Source organism: Chrysochloris asiatica, unplaced genomic scaffold, assembly GCF_000296735.1.
Source record: "Chrysochloris asiatica unplaced genomic scaffold, ChrAsi1.0 scaffold00116, whole genome shotgun sequence".
NCBI classification, from domain to species: domain Eukaryota; kingdom Metazoa; phylum Chordata; class Mammalia; order Afrosoricida; family Chrysochloridae; genus Chrysochloris; species Chrysochloris asiatica.
Genome location: NW_006408634.1, coordinates 7,989,652 through 8,004,666, shown reverse-complemented (window position 1 = coordinate 8,004,666; position 15,015 = coordinate 7,989,652). Strand labels below are relative to the sequence as shown.

Here is a 15,015-nt window from a genome sequence, read left to right as displayed (position 1 = left end):
TATTTTACAATAGTAGGCAAGGGAAACCAATATTCATAAGACAGTCAAGCATCTTAGTATTATTTCTCCTCTTCAGACTATGCCTGGATCCCTGTATCACAGAGCCCTATTGTTCCAAGGTTGAGCATGCGTCACTATTTATCTTTGTCTCATTTAGCCCACGCAAACCTGTCTCAGTGTTCCCCTAGCTACCTTGTTCTTCCACCCCTCCCCCTTCTTACGTATTGCCCTGCCCAATACCTGAACTATGATGTGTACCTTCTGCTCTACCATCACCTCCCTCCACAAACCCCCTCAGCTCCCCTACTCCACCCCTACCTGTAACCAACAAAGAATTTTTTTTTTTCCTTTTAAGTATGGGTATCTTTTCTTAAGCTTTTACAATAATGGTCTTAAGCAATATTTGTCCTTTTGTGACAGATTGATTTCACTCAGCATAATGTCCTCAAGGTTCATCCATGTTATGTGATGGCTTACAGCTTCCTTGTTATTCTTCAAGGTAGCATAATATTCCATTGTGTGTATGTACCAAAGTTTATTTATCCATTCTTCCATTGATGGGCACTTTGGCTATCTCCATATTTTGCTATTGTGAATAGTGCTGCTATGAACATTGGTGTACATATATCTACTTGTGTTATGGCTCATATATGTTGTGGATATATACTATACCAAGTAGAGGAATTGCTGGATCGTATGGTATTTCTATTTTCAACTTTCTGAGAAAGCGCCATACTGTTTTCCAAAGTGAGGCCCATTATTTTTTAATTCCATTTTCCACTAACTTTCTGAAGCATGTGTGTATACACGTTTATACACATGTATGTGTAAATGTATGTATTATGTGTATACATGTACAGCAAAGACTGAGAGCTCCCTTCTCTGAGTGGGGTACAATGATGCGCTAAAAACTAGTCGGCGTTGAAGTCAGAAGACTGAGATTGCAAGAGTGGTTCTGCAATGCATGGACCGATGAGCAGCTGATTCAGTGTCTTTTAACCCAAGTTTCCTCACCAATCCAATGGGGATAAAAGCTCCGTTATACCATAAAGTGATATATAGCATTTACAAATTTCCGTTATGTAACGATTCCAATATATGAAGCTACCAATATATGAAAATGAAGTTGGGAAGCTTTTGTGAACCACAGTGACTCTGCAGGATAAGCACTGGACTTTGAACCACAAGGTCAGCAGTTCAAGCCCACCAGCTGCTCCATGAGAGAAGAATGAGGATTTCTGTTTCTGCACAGATTTAACAGCCTTGGAAACCCTAGAGGACCACTATCAGTTGGAACCAACGCAATGGCCCTTAACAGCAATATATACATATATATTGGATAACAGAGAAAGTAGTAAGTGATGTATAGTGTTCTAGACCTCAGACTCCTGGTGTGGCTCTGTAGGATCAGTACTGGACTGAGAACCACAAGATCAGCATTTCAAACCCACCAGCTGCTCCTCAGAAACTCTATATAGGGTCGTTAAGAGTCGGAACCAACTCGATGGCATTAAACAATTCTATACCTCACTTTTCATCCCTTTGTTGTTTCATCCCATTGAGTTGGTTTCGGCCCATGGCATCTTATATAGGGTTTCTGAGGAGCGACTGGTGAGTTTGAACCACCGACCTTGTGGTTGAATGTTTATCCTCAGTGTCACACCAGGACTCCCACTTTATACTTTGGATATTATTGTTTGTAATCAATTCTATTCCAACTCATGACTCTGAATGACAGAGAACTGCCCCATGGGGTTTCCTTGGTTGTAATTTCATATAACATATTTGGGTGGGGGAACACAATCGGTTACACCATGCTTCCCCAAGCTCTCCACTTGGCTCACAGCCTTCCCTGTGAAGTAGTCAATAAACTCAGCTGCTTGTCTGAGATAATGATGATGTCCTCTCCCTTCAATATACATTAGCTCCTCTGAACCCTAAAGATAAAGCTCCCTCTGTGGCTAAGTAGCTCATACTCTGATGAAGATAGATCTTCTAGAACCTAATTATCTTTGCAATGCCCTCGGGAAGGAACCTACCCTCATGTTTTAATAAAAGAACAACTTGCTGTTATGTGCTGTGGAGTCGGTTCCGACTCATAGCGACCCTGTACAGGGTTTCTGAGGCTGGAAATCTTTACGGGAGCAGAAAGCCTCATCTTTCTCCGGCAGAACAGCTGGTAGTTTCCAGCTGCTGACCTTGCGGCTCACAGCCCGATTCGTAACCACTATGCTACCAGAGCTCCTTAAAAGAACAACTAGATACTATTAAAGTATGACGTGGTTCTGTAGGATAAGCACTGAACTGCTAACCACAAGGTTGGTGGTTTGAGCCCACCAGCCTCTCAGAGAAAGATGAGAGTTTCTGCTCTCATAAACACAGCCTTAGAAACCCTATACAGGGTCGCTGTGAGTCAGAGCCAATTCACCAGCACTTAGCATTAAGAAGGCAGGAATGCTGGTGATGACATGGATTAAGCATTGGGCTAATTGAAAGGTTAATAGTTCAAACCCACCTGTGAGAGAATGATGAGGCCGTCTGTTCCCATAAAGATGTAACTTACAGGAATCCTCCGCTTGATGGCAGGGTGTTTGGGATCTTTGGTTTATTAAGGAGCCTGAATCATGCTGTGGATTAAGTGTTATGCTAACAACTGCCAAGGAAACCATGTGGGGCAGCTTTGCTGTGATAGGGTCATTAAGAGTGGTAACTGGCAGCAGCTGTGTGCTGGTGTTGCCTTGATTGTGTTGCTAAACTAACAGGACTCTTTCATGGCCCAGTAGATTGTCAGTGTGCCTGGGTGAGTCATGCTGGACTCTCATTAAAGTCAAGAGAAAGGCGCCTACAAGGGCTAAGCCCAGATAAGAAAAGGCGTCTGAAAGAAATGACAGTTCTCTAACTGGTCAGTCTTGTCAGCTCTGCAGACGTCAGGGAAATGGCTGCTCAAGTCTTCAGTTCATTAGCGCGGGCAGTTTAGAGAAGATATTTGAAGCTGAGCAGCAAATAGCCTGTTTAAAGCACAGTGATTAAGAGCAAAGTCTTGGAATTTGAGAGCCCTGGCGGAATCTCAGGGAGTCCTAGTGGTACTGTGGGTTAAGCATTGGGCTGCTAATTGAAAAGGTTGGCGGTTAGAACCCACCAGCTGCTCCACAGAATGATGTGGCAGTCCATTTCTGTCAAGACTGCCATCGAGTTGGTTCTGACTCACAGTGACCCTGTAGGGGTTCCAAGGAGCATCTGGTGGACTTGAACCGCTGACTTTGTGGTTTGCAATCCAGTGCAGATCCGACAGCTCCATACCAGGAGCCTGAAGATTACTGCCTATGAAACCCAGTGGAGGACTTAAAGTCCTGTAGGGTGTGTCGGAAGCTGGGATTGCATGTTTGGTTTTGGGTCAATGTCACACAGCCCTGGTGGTGCAACGGTTAAGCGCTTGGCTTTCTCGCAGAATCCATCAGCTACTCCTCAAACCCACCAGCTGCTCCTCAGGAACCCTATACAGGGTCACATGACACACCAAGTTTCAGAGGGACATGCTGGCTTAGAGTGCCCTTGAAGACCTGGATCTTTTTGCAAATGCAAAGATGCTCGAGTCACATGACTTGCGATTATTATTTTCGAGACAAAAGTGCCAACTGTGGTGCTTGCCTGGGCCTATCATCTCCTTCTTGTCTTCGGGTTTCATGGCAGGAAACAGAAGCACTTCCTGGATGTTACTGGAGTCTGTAAGGAACATGGTGACATGGACAATACCCGGGCCCCAGCCAGCTGTTGGGGGCAGCCTGTATTCCAGAGCGGTACAGAAGTTTCCCGTCTATGACCATGGTCTCATTGTCACCAGTGGCCTTGGCCTTGGCCTGTTTGTTCTTCAAATAGCTGCTGCTTCCGCATGGGGGTCTTTCAGCTCAGTGTAGGCCTCACATACTTCCTTCCTCCATGACAAAGAGCTCAAAGCGCTCTGTCAGACCCTCTTTAGAGCGGTGCATTTGGCCAAAGGGCTCATTATCTGGGGGTGGTTACAGATGAACATGGGATTGATGCAAATCACTTCCAGGAAATTGCCAACAAGCTTATTGAGGAGCCTGGCTGTGGTCCCAGCACCCTTTGCACCTGGCACCACTGTTAGCATGTTTGTGCCCATCACATGAGGGTGTGCCCCTCATCTGGGCTGGCTTTCTATTTTATCAACCAAACTGTCCTTTTCTGGTGACTGACCAAGTTCCACTGGACAGTGCTGGTTTATGTCTAGGCAGCTCCAGGCACACAGTTACTTAAGTGTGAGCTATGAGGCTACCCGACCCAGAGCCCAGCACAGAACTCAACACAGAATAGATGCTCAATAATTATTTATTGAAAAAATGAACATGTGAATCCCAGAACCCAGATTACACCCACACTCCCATCTACACACACACACATGCACGCACCCCACACGGACGGCAAGGTCAGACTTGTTTACAAGTAGTCTGGCTCCCTGTTCCGGGCTGTCCTCCGCCCAGGCTCCTGGAAGGACAGTGGTTTAGTAGAAATCCTCCAGGTCGGACTCCGAGCCTGCACCTTTCTGGTTCTGGATCTGACTCTGCTCCCAGTACAGCTGTGCTACCTGAGGGGAGAGGGGTTGCCAGGCGAGCCGGCAGCTCAGTGGCTACCTCCCACCGCCTCCATGCTGCTCTGAGTCTACCTCTCAGAGACACTAGAGCTGGTCTGGCTGGGAAGGCTCCCCACCCCAAGCCATGCATCCTTCCTCCTAGGCCTCACCTGGGTGCTGGTGGTGGCCTCCTCCGGCTTCTTGTCATCTCGGACGCGAATGAACCGAGGGAAGCGAAGGGAAACGCCCTTCTCACGGTCCACCTGTGTGTGGGGGAGACAACAGGAGATCTGTGGTCCAACCTGGCCTCAGCTTCCTCATGCATATAATGGGGATAAGCAATGAGTTTTTTTTAAGGATTTCAAAAATTCCAATAAATAAGTGGAGGCTTCAAAAAGTTGGTGAAAAATAGAATTAAAGGAGAATGGAACTTTCCCACAAATATTTTAAGCCCCTCATATGAGGTGCTTAGAACCGTGCAGGCTGTGTGCTAAGAACTCCGAAGACACCTGATGCTGTGGTTTTAGGACGTTGTCATTGTTATCAGGGCCAGGAAGCAGAACACCGGGGTCTAGAGTGGGGATTCTAGAACCAGACTGTTGTTTTTGTTGGCAACTGCCATCTAGTCGGCCTTGACTCAAGGTGACCCCAGGCAGCAATAGAACCCAATGCTGCCCGGCCCTGTGTCATCTCACTGGCCCATTTTCAGAAGTCGATTACCAGGCCTTTCTTCCTAACCTCAGTGAGAAAGCTCCACGGAACCCTGTTCGTATCACAGCCACATGCAAGTCTCTGCAGAAAAGTGGGTGCTAGCTGCACATGAGGTGTGCTAGCTTGGGACTGAACCAGGTGTCTTGTCGGGAAGACTAGGATTCAGCCACTGAGCCACAAATGTCTTACACAGAGCCAGACTCAAAAAAACCCCCCGTGCCCACTACCATCATGTTGATTTTGACTCACAGCCAGCCTCTACAGGGCTTCAGAGACTACATGTTTACAGGAGCAGACAGCCTCATCGTTCTTCCACCAGCGGCTGGAAGGTTTGAACTACCAACCCTCTGGTTAGCAGCCCAACACCTAACCCACAGCACCACCAGGGGTTTCATATCCTAGCTCCCAACTCTCAGAAAACTTGAGACCCTGGGCCAGTTACCAACACAGTCTGGGGCTTGTTTCCTCCTTCATAAAACTAGGCTGTTCACTTTCCCATGACTCAGCATTTTTGTGAGGATCAGACAAGTAGATACAAGGAAGGTCCTTGTGACTAGCACGGCACCTGATTCACACTCAGTGCGCACTGCAACCAAGGGACCCAGTGCTTCAGCCAGAGTATGAGTGAGGACAACAAGCAGTGACAGTCTTCTTTAAATACAAAACAAAAAACAATTAGGTAAACAAGAACTTCAGGAAAAGATAAACAACAGGGTCTGATCGGTACAATGGAGTGATATTCATAAAGAGAACCGAAGTTCTGAGCCGTGATACCACAGGGATGAGTTCAGAAAACACAATGCCAGGGGAATTAAACCAATCACAGAAAGACAAGTCGGCTGATGCCACTTGTAGAAAACATCAGAAAAGGCCAAGGTAGAGATAGGGCCAGAGTTGTGGTTAGCAGGGGTGGCCACCAGGGGGAGTCGCTATTTAGGAAGTGGATACAGGTAATGTCATCGTTGTCACTGAACTGTACGCAGAAACCACGTTGAACTGGAGAATACTGTGTGATACGAGGGGGCTTCAGAAAATTGGCGGGAAAATTCCATAATTTTTCAATTCTATCTTCCCACATGCTTTTCAAAGCTCCCTCATCTATAGATTTTTACCACACACATACACACAGTATGCCTTGTATATACATGAGTTTCTGCTCTAATCAGAAAAGTACATGCTAGCTGGGTTTTAAAGGATGAGAAACAGCTCCGAGCGAGTACATTTTGAATCTGAGTTGTTCTGAAGGAGAGAGAAGAGGTTTTTCCCTGGTGAATACAAAACACTTGAGTGTTGAGGGCTGGACCATGGTTGAGAGAAATGAGTCAAAGGGATTTAAGAAACTGTAGGTGTGCTACAAGAGGGGAGTAGTTAATTATTCATTTCAGGAGTAGACAATCCCAGGACCATCAAAAGGGAAGAGCATGAGTGGAGCTTGAGCTCCTACCTAGAAAAGCGACAACAGCAGAGACAGGGGCATGGAGAGAGAGAGCAGCTGCGGGCTCTCGGCCAAAAGGACTGAGCAAGGCTGTGTGTCTGTGGGCAGGAGGCTGGCTTGCAGAATGTGCCCTTTGGAAATTTAACTGAATACATATTTTTGGTTTTGTATGTGTGCGTCAAATGTTTTTGCTTTCTTCATTTGTGAGATACAAGCTGTAAATGGAGACTCACAGGGAGGAAGTCGGAGAGCTGTTGTTTCAGGGAAGGGATTATTTCACTGAGATGAAACAAAGTGTTGGATTTGTTCAATGTAAAGCTGATGATCTTGTCTGTATACCTCCACCCAAGTTACAATAAAAAGTTTTAAAAAAAACCCAAAACTGTTGATGGTAAAATGAATTATGGTTGAAAAAAACCAATGGCAGCTACCAACCTAAATGGCCGAGCAGGAAGTGCGAGAAGCCAAGAGGAGCGTCTACCAAGTTTACTTAAAAAGCAAGAAGTGAGACTATGATGGTAAAGGCGGCAATGATGTCTCGATTTTCTTTCTTTTATCAGGAAATTTTTAAAAAAAAAAAAAGAGGTTTGATCCCCATTACCTGATGACACCCAAGTAAGCACTGGAATGGGGAATGTTGTGTACCTATGGTAAAAGCTATAAAAGCCCGCGCCTGCGTAAGGTGGAAACCTATTGGAGCAGAAAACGCAAACATTTCCCATTAAAAGTACTAAGACCCTTGTCAAAGGCAGAAAACTCGGGAGACCCAGAAAGACAAGGCCATAAAGATTTCCAGCCTTGGAAACTCTACATAAGGTTGCTAAGAGTTATTACTGACCCCAAGGCACACCGCCACCACCAAGTTCTGAAGGATGAGTAGTATCTCAGAGCGAGTACATCTTTAACCCGACAGTTACTGGTCTTCCAAAAAAGGAGTCCAGGCGTGGCGCTGCAGGAGACGCACTGGGCTGCTAGCCCACCAGTGGCCCCCATAAAGACTTACAGTCACAGAAACACCATAAAGGGTCGCTATGAGTAGGAACTGACTTGAGAGCAGTAGGTTTGGTGTTGGCTGGTCTTTTGTTCTGCTGAAGAGAAAGGTGAGCTTTCCTGGTGCTGGGTTCGTACTCTAAAGAGCACGTGTGCCCCCAGACTCCCTCCCCAGTCTGTCCCCCACAGTCCCTCTGAAGGGTCCCTGAGACCACTCCTACATTCCTGGGACTCACCAGGCCACGGGCAGCGGGGTAGATGGGAGAGAGTGACAGGTCTGCACACTTCACCTCCCACACAGCGCTGGGCTCCAGCCAGTGGTCAGGGGCCACAGCACCATCTGCCCGCACGTAGGAGCGTGGGCTGGACAGTACCAGGGCCTGTGGAGGGAAAGAAAGTAGGCTGTCAATCAAAGACAAGGCCAAGGGCTGGGGGGCTGGGCAGTAGAAATGAGGTGGGTGGGAGAAGGGCAAAAAGAGCCTCTGGAACAGAGCAGCAGATAAAATACAAAGAGAGAGACCGAGGGGGACAGAGACCCAGGAGGGGTGAGAACAGAGACCCAGATAGAAAGGAGGACAGAGATCCAAAGAGAGAAGGGGACAGACAGACAGGACACACAGATCCAGAGAGTATGGTGGACAAAGAGAAAGACCAAAGAAAGGACAGAGATAGCCAGAACCCAGAGAGATGAATACATAGGATAGAGACTCTCACCAAAGGTGCCCGTGACCGTGACAAGCACCTATCCCCTACTAGGGCCCCACAGCACCGCTCAGGGACCTGAGGACAGTGTGCAGGGCAGGTTCTGGGATCACTTCCTGCCCAGAGGCACGCAACTGGAGAAAAGGCCCCTTATCCAGCCTGTGCAGCGGCACTGCTGGGCTCGAATCGGAAGTGGTGGGCTCTGAGGCTCGCACCCAACCCCACCCGAGCCCCAGCGGAGGGGACAGAGGGCGTGTACGTGGAAAGGAGTCGCGCAGCAGGTGGGCAGCTCACCTGGAGGCTCTGATGATGCTTCTCCAGCTCCTCGTCACTGAAGCCCGTGCCGAGCTGCGGGGGACACAGTTGTCAGGGCTTGGCTCTGTGCCCCCAGCTCCCACCCACTCAGTTTTCTGGTTCAGGAGGGTCCCACCAGTCTCAGGAGGAGGGGATGGCAGGGTGCTAGGCAGCCAAAGACCCCCACGGGGAAACGACTCTGGCAAGCCTGAGACCTCTATTCTGATCAGTGTGGTCCCATTAACCCACCACCACTGCCTTTCTCTCCTTCTCCAGTCCCCCGACAGGAGTTCCCCACCTCCCCTGGTCTCACCCATACACCTGCCTAGAAACAACTCTAAGACTGACAAGCATTCTCTTTTCTTGCTTATTAAAAATACAAAGGCTAGAAAGGAGATGGGGATAGCACTCATGTAGCACAATAGTGAATAATTGCTATCAGGACTGACTGTGAGGGTTGGAAATATAAAGGTAGATGTTTTGTAGCAAAAGGAGGGGAGTGGTTGACTTTGCAGTCCAGGAGTGGAGGTCCCTGGGACCATCAAGGGAGAAGAGTGGAATGCGGGACCCTACCCAGAGAAGCAGTGATGCCAGAGATGGAGGCAGAGACAATGATGTGGAGAGATGGAGCAGTTGGGAACGTTAGACCCAGAGAGGGAGAGGAGCTGTGTGCTGATGACCGGGGGTGGGGTGGGGGCAGGCTTGCAGGGTATACCCTTTGGTTGGCTGATGATGCATGGAGGGATTGTAACCATGGCAATGAAACGATTATATGATAGGATAAATGTAAAGCTAATGTTCTCCCATTAATTCACAATTAAACATTAAAAAAAAAAAACTAGAACTGTTATCAGATCTATGGCAACTGTCACAACTAAATGTAGAAAAGGTATAGCTAAAAGGGGAGCAGTTAATCTGTCATTTCAGGAACAGAGGACTGAAGGACTATCAAAAGTGTGAAGAGCATGAAAAGTGTGAAGGACCCTAACTAGAAAAGCAGTGACGACAGAGATGGTGGCAGAGGCAATGGTACAGAAAGACAGATCAGCAGAGGACTCTGGTCTATGGGCTGAGAAAAGCAGTGTGCCTGTGGGCAGGAGACTGGCCTGCACAATGTGCTTTTGGACATTTAAACAAATACATATTTTTAATGTGGTTATGTGCACATAAAATAAAAAAGGTAATAGGTAATAGAGATAAATACTGTTGGCTGAGGGTGCATGGAAGGGATTGTAATCATGACAATGATTTGCTGAATGTAAAACTGATGATCTGCCCTGTAAACCTTCACTCACTCAATACACAATCAAAGCTTTCATTAAAAAAACAAAAAACAAAGGCTAAATACAAAACAAAACATAAGTCAGTGCTGGCAAACACATAGCCAGATGGGCATCTTCATATGTGCTGCTATCTGGTGTGGAGTTGCTTCCAGCTCACGGTGCCCCACGTGCGCATCTACCTAAAAGAGCTCCATGGGGTTTTCAAGGGTCTGGCTTTTCAGAAGAGCAGGCGGTACATGCCTATCCTCTGAGGAACCTCTGGATGGATTTGAACTGCCAACCTCTTGGCTAGTAGCAGAGCGAAACCATTTGCACCTCACTGTTGCCTATCTTTAAACTCTGGATATAAAACATCCGCTGAAAAGCTCCTTCCACAAAGAAGCTTAGACATCCTCTCGCCTTTTGTCCTGACAATAGCTTTCTGTAAAATCTACAAGGGAGCTTCTAAAAATTCATAGAAAAACTCTGCAGAATAAGCACCGGGCTGGTAGCCAAAAGGTCAGCAGCTCAAACCTACCTCCTTGGAAATTATTCAGGGTCACTATGAGTTGGAACCAATTTAATGGCACTTAATAGCAACAATGTATTTGAAATTAAAAAACCTAAAAATGATGACAGACTTATGCTCAAAGGTTATTTATAACCCTTTTATCACATCTATCGCTGGTTAGATAGTAATTGGGTTATTATATGTTAAGGCATTATTTGTGAAAACACAAGATGGTGGCAACCTCAACACCCAGCTGGAGGAGACTAGTCTTGGAAATGAGGGCACATCTAGTGGAAAATTTGCTTTTTAAGTAATTTTAAACCACAAGAGTGCCATCCCCATCTCCTTTCATCAGCCCCGCCCAGACAGATTGGCTACTACTCAGTGGAGAGTCTACCGTCCTCTGCGCCCTCTGGATCTAGGCTCCCTCTTGAAAGCTTGTAAGCCATATTAGAAAATTCTTGTGTAAGGATTAAAAGTCACGTCTAAGGAAGCTCGGCATGGCATGCGGAAACATGTCACTATGTATAATGCACACAATTACACTTGAAGTTCAGGATTTCCAGGGCAATAAGGCAGAAAAGGGAGTCCCTGTATGTCACTGTGGTATCTGCTAATGCACTGGACAAGCCCACATCACCTGCTTTCTCCGTTGTACCACTAACTGCCTGACCACCTGCCATGTCTGACTCCTTTTCTTCTTGGAAACCCTGTACAGAGTCGCTGTGAGTAGGGACCAACTTGAAGGTACTTCGCAACAACAACAACAAGGCAGTAAAGAGCATTGCATAGACAGGAGGATCACAACTGTAAGTAAAAACTGTTCGCTGGCTGAGGCTGACTCAAGTGGCCCACACCCCTGGGCTCTTTCTCTTTCCAGCTGAGAGAGCTGGAACTCCTGCAGCTACAATGTGACAATGAGGCCACAAGCACATGACTGACAAGGCTGTGGGGGAAGAGAGGAGTATGGGTCTTGACCATACTTATTAGAGAAAAATAAATCCTTCTCTTTCTTCAACCATTCGTTACAGCTGAACTCAATTTCTAACTGACCTAAGCTTCCCTACACCCTTCTATACAAACTTGTTCTTCTGCATCAAGAGTTGCTTAGACGACTGGGGACTTTGGACCCAGAGAGGGAAAGGGACTGTGGGCCGAAAACTGGGGAGAGGAGGGGGAAGTGTAGGGGGCGGGTTTCTGGGATATACCCTTTGGGTGGTTGATGATGCATGGAGGCGATTGGAACCATGGCAATGAGATGTTATACGATGGAATGAATGCAAAACTAAAGTTCTCCCATGTAAACTATCATATAATTCACAATAAAACATTAAAAAAAGACCCTTCACTGTAGAACAGGAACCCCATGGCCCAGGTCTCCCTGGTTGCCCAACAAGAAGCCTGACCCCCAGGATTCTACTCTCCCCCCCCTTCCGCTTATTCAGCCAGCTGGGCCCCCTACCCCGCACCTTGCATATGGCCTGCAGCTCCTCACTCTCCTTGTCGTAGGAGGCCAGGAGGAAGCCCCCATAGCGGCCGGCCCGCTTCCCCCGGCCCAGATAGGCTCCGATCACCACGAGGTCCAGGGTGTCACCCACTCCCTCGAGGTAGTCCTTCTTCAGCTGGCAGAGGGACAGATGGCAAGAGGTGAGGGGCAAGCATCTGTGGTGGGGTCCTCACTACGGGAGGTCAGGCAGTGAGTGGGAGAGGGCCTGGGATGAGTCTCTGGAGAACCTCCAGAAAGAAGGCTGGATGGTTACCGAGAAGGAAGGGACTCCAGGCTTCCAGAAGAGCAGAGCAAAGAGGAAGGGGCTCCTGGGAATGAGAGCAGCAGGCTGGCCTGGGGCTGCAGGGGGAGGACTGGGGCTCAGCCATGGTTTCCTTACCATCCGGAAGGCATCTACTTACTCCTCCCAACTCCCTTCATCCACTCGCTCCTTCACACACAGAACACGTATCCATCCACTCAGGAACACCTCTAAGTGCCCACGGTGTGCCTTGGTGCAGAGACACAGGCTTCCTTCAGGAAAACATGTATCCATCCACACAGGAAGCACTGCCTAGGCCCTGATGGTGTGCCTTCATGTGAAGACCCATGCACCCCACTTCCTCCTTCACACGGAGAACACTTACCCATCCCGTCAGGAAACCTTTATTAGGTACTAGCAGTATACCTCAGTACAAACACTCCTACTCCCTCATCCATTCACCACTTCACATGAACACACATCCATCCATTCAGGAAACCTTTATGAGGCATGATGGTGACTTGGTAGAGACACATGCTCCCCGCTCGTCCCTGCACACAGAGAACATTATCCATCCACTCAGGGAACACTTATTAGGCACCGGCAGTACACTAGGCGGGAGCTCGGCACTGGGGATGTAACACTGGATGTTTCCTGAGACAGGAGAGGTTTGCACTGCCCTAGCTTCAGGGGAGACCGAGTGTGAGCTGTTGAATCTGGCAGGGGAGACCAAGCGTGGACAAACTCAATAAATGCACAGCTAAGTCCACGGCTCGATTTCTAAAGCGCCTTCCTGCTTCACCACCCTCACTGCAAGAACCTCCTGACCCTCTTCTGGAGCCCCAGCCACTTTCCACACAGCGGCCAACAGACACTCAGAGCAGGTGGATCCCCCACCACCAAAGCTCTCTGGCTTCCTGGAGCCCTGACAGGAGATCTAGGTGCTACATGGTCTGGTCCATCTCCTCTGACCTTGCCTCACATCAAGTGGCTCCTATCACAGGGCCTTTGCACTTGCTGTACCTATGCCCTGCCCCCACCTTCATCGGCTGGCTCCTTCTTGTCATCCACACCTCCATCCATATATTCCCTCTGAAAAAGTTCTTCCTAACCACTCAGCACCTGGCTCGTCCCTCTCTGGGCCCACCATCACCTCCCTGACCACCTGTGTGTCTGACTCCTTTTCTTCTGTCCTCACCTGATGCTGAAAGGCAAGCTTCAAACATGACAGACCCACAGCCATCGAGTCGATTCCAACTCATGGCGACCCCACGTGTGACAAAGGAGCAGCGTCACTCCATGGGGTTTCCTTCTGTGATCTTTCCAGATGTGAATCACTAGGTCTTTCTTCCATAGCACTGTGGGTGGGGGGTTTGAACTGCCAACCCTCAGGTTACGACGAGGGGGCTTCCAAAAGTTTGTGGGAAAATTCATGATCTTTTCACCCATTATCCCATGAGATTTTTGGAAGGTCCCTCATAGTGGTTGCTCGTAGCACCCAGGTGGGGGGAGGGCTGAGGCCAGCCTGGAATTGACAGCGTGGGACTCGCAGTGCTTAGGGCTTGGCTGGTAGCATCTTCTCTACAGACTAACTGGGAACTCAGTAACAGGGCAGGAAGAGAGGCAGGGTAGATCTGTAAAGGACTCCTGAACTCAAACAGGCAGGAAGGGTGCAGACTTCAGACCTGGGCCCCAGTGGGGCGGGCGGCGTCACCTTGAGCCAGTTGTGTGACCTCCTGGCGATCTCGTAGGTGGCATCAACATCCAGGGTCTTCACCATCAGTCCCTCGCATGAGTCTGGAGAGACACAGAGGTACATGTAGAGTGTTTCGGGGCACTCTGCAGATAGTTTCCCACAAACGGATCAAGCCAATCTACTGGCACCATTTTCCAAGAGCGTGTGCTCAATTGGTGTCATTAGATTTCAATCCTCTTCGTAATCTACTGCACCATGAGCTCTGCTGGCACCGTAGGATAAACACTGAACTGCTGACCACAAGGTCGGTGAATCAAATCCACCAGCTGCTCCTTGGCAACGCTATCCAGGGTCGCTATGAGTCGGAATCAACTCCATGGCACGTAACAACAGCAATCAAAGGGTGTTGATGTGGGGCTGTGGGACAAGCACTGGACTGCTGACCACAAGGTTGGCTGGAGGTGTGATCCCACCAGTGGGAGAAAGAGGAGGCTTTTTGCTCCCGTAAAGATTTAGTCTTGGAAACCCCATACAGGGCTGTACTGAGTCAGAACCAGTTCGATGGTAGTGGGATCAGTTTTAGACTTTGGGTATTGCACACGGGATAGACTACAGTCCAGTGTGTTGTTGTTAAGTGCTGTCAAGTCAGTTCTGACTCATAGTGACCCAGTCTAGGGCATCGGAGGAGTGGCTGCTGGATTGGAACTGCGAGTTTACTACTTATCCTGCACTATCACACCAGGACATAACTTCTCTACGTACTGGGAAACTAAACACTTTGTAGGACTTGCTTGATTGCAATGTCTGCTTTATTGTTTTGGAACTGAACCCCCAGAGTCTCAGGTCTGCCTGTATGCCTCTCATGAGTCCTCTGCTCCCCAGGGCTGGAGCAAGAAGGACTTCCACTTGCTGTAGATTGAATTGTGTCCCCCCAAAAGTATATAAATGAAAGCCACTCTACCTGAGGGTAAGGAGCTTTGGTAGCTTAGTGGTTACAAGTTGGGCTGCTAATCTCAAGGTCAGCAGTTCAAAACTAGCAATGGTCCAATGGGAGAAAGATGAGGCTTTCTGCCCCTGT

At 48.3% G+C, this 15,015-nt stretch overlaps 1 protein-coding gene across 1 annotated transcript in view; it reads right to left on the bottom strand.

Annotated features, from left to right (window-relative positions):
• Positions 1–4,519: 4,519 nt before the first annotated feature.
• The window catches only part of LIG1 (ligase I, DNA, ATP-dependent), a 42,623-nt gene continuing 32,127 nt past the window's right edge, over positions 4,520–15,015 (bottom strand). Inside the window, exons 22-27 of the mRNA XM_006868226.1 lie at positions 13,956–14,038; positions 11,963–12,115; positions 8,721–8,774; positions 7,961–8,104; positions 4,759–4,851; positions 4,520–4,603 (exon numbers count right to left, since the gene is read on the bottom strand). Coding sequence (XP_006868288.1) covers positions 4,520–4,603; positions 4,759–4,851; positions 7,961–8,104; positions 8,721–8,774; positions 11,963–12,115; positions 13,956–14,038 — 611 coding nt within the window. The remainder of the gene's footprint in view (positions 4,604–4,758; positions 4,852–7,960; positions 8,105–8,720; positions 8,775–11,962; positions 12,116–13,955; positions 14,039–15,015) is intronic.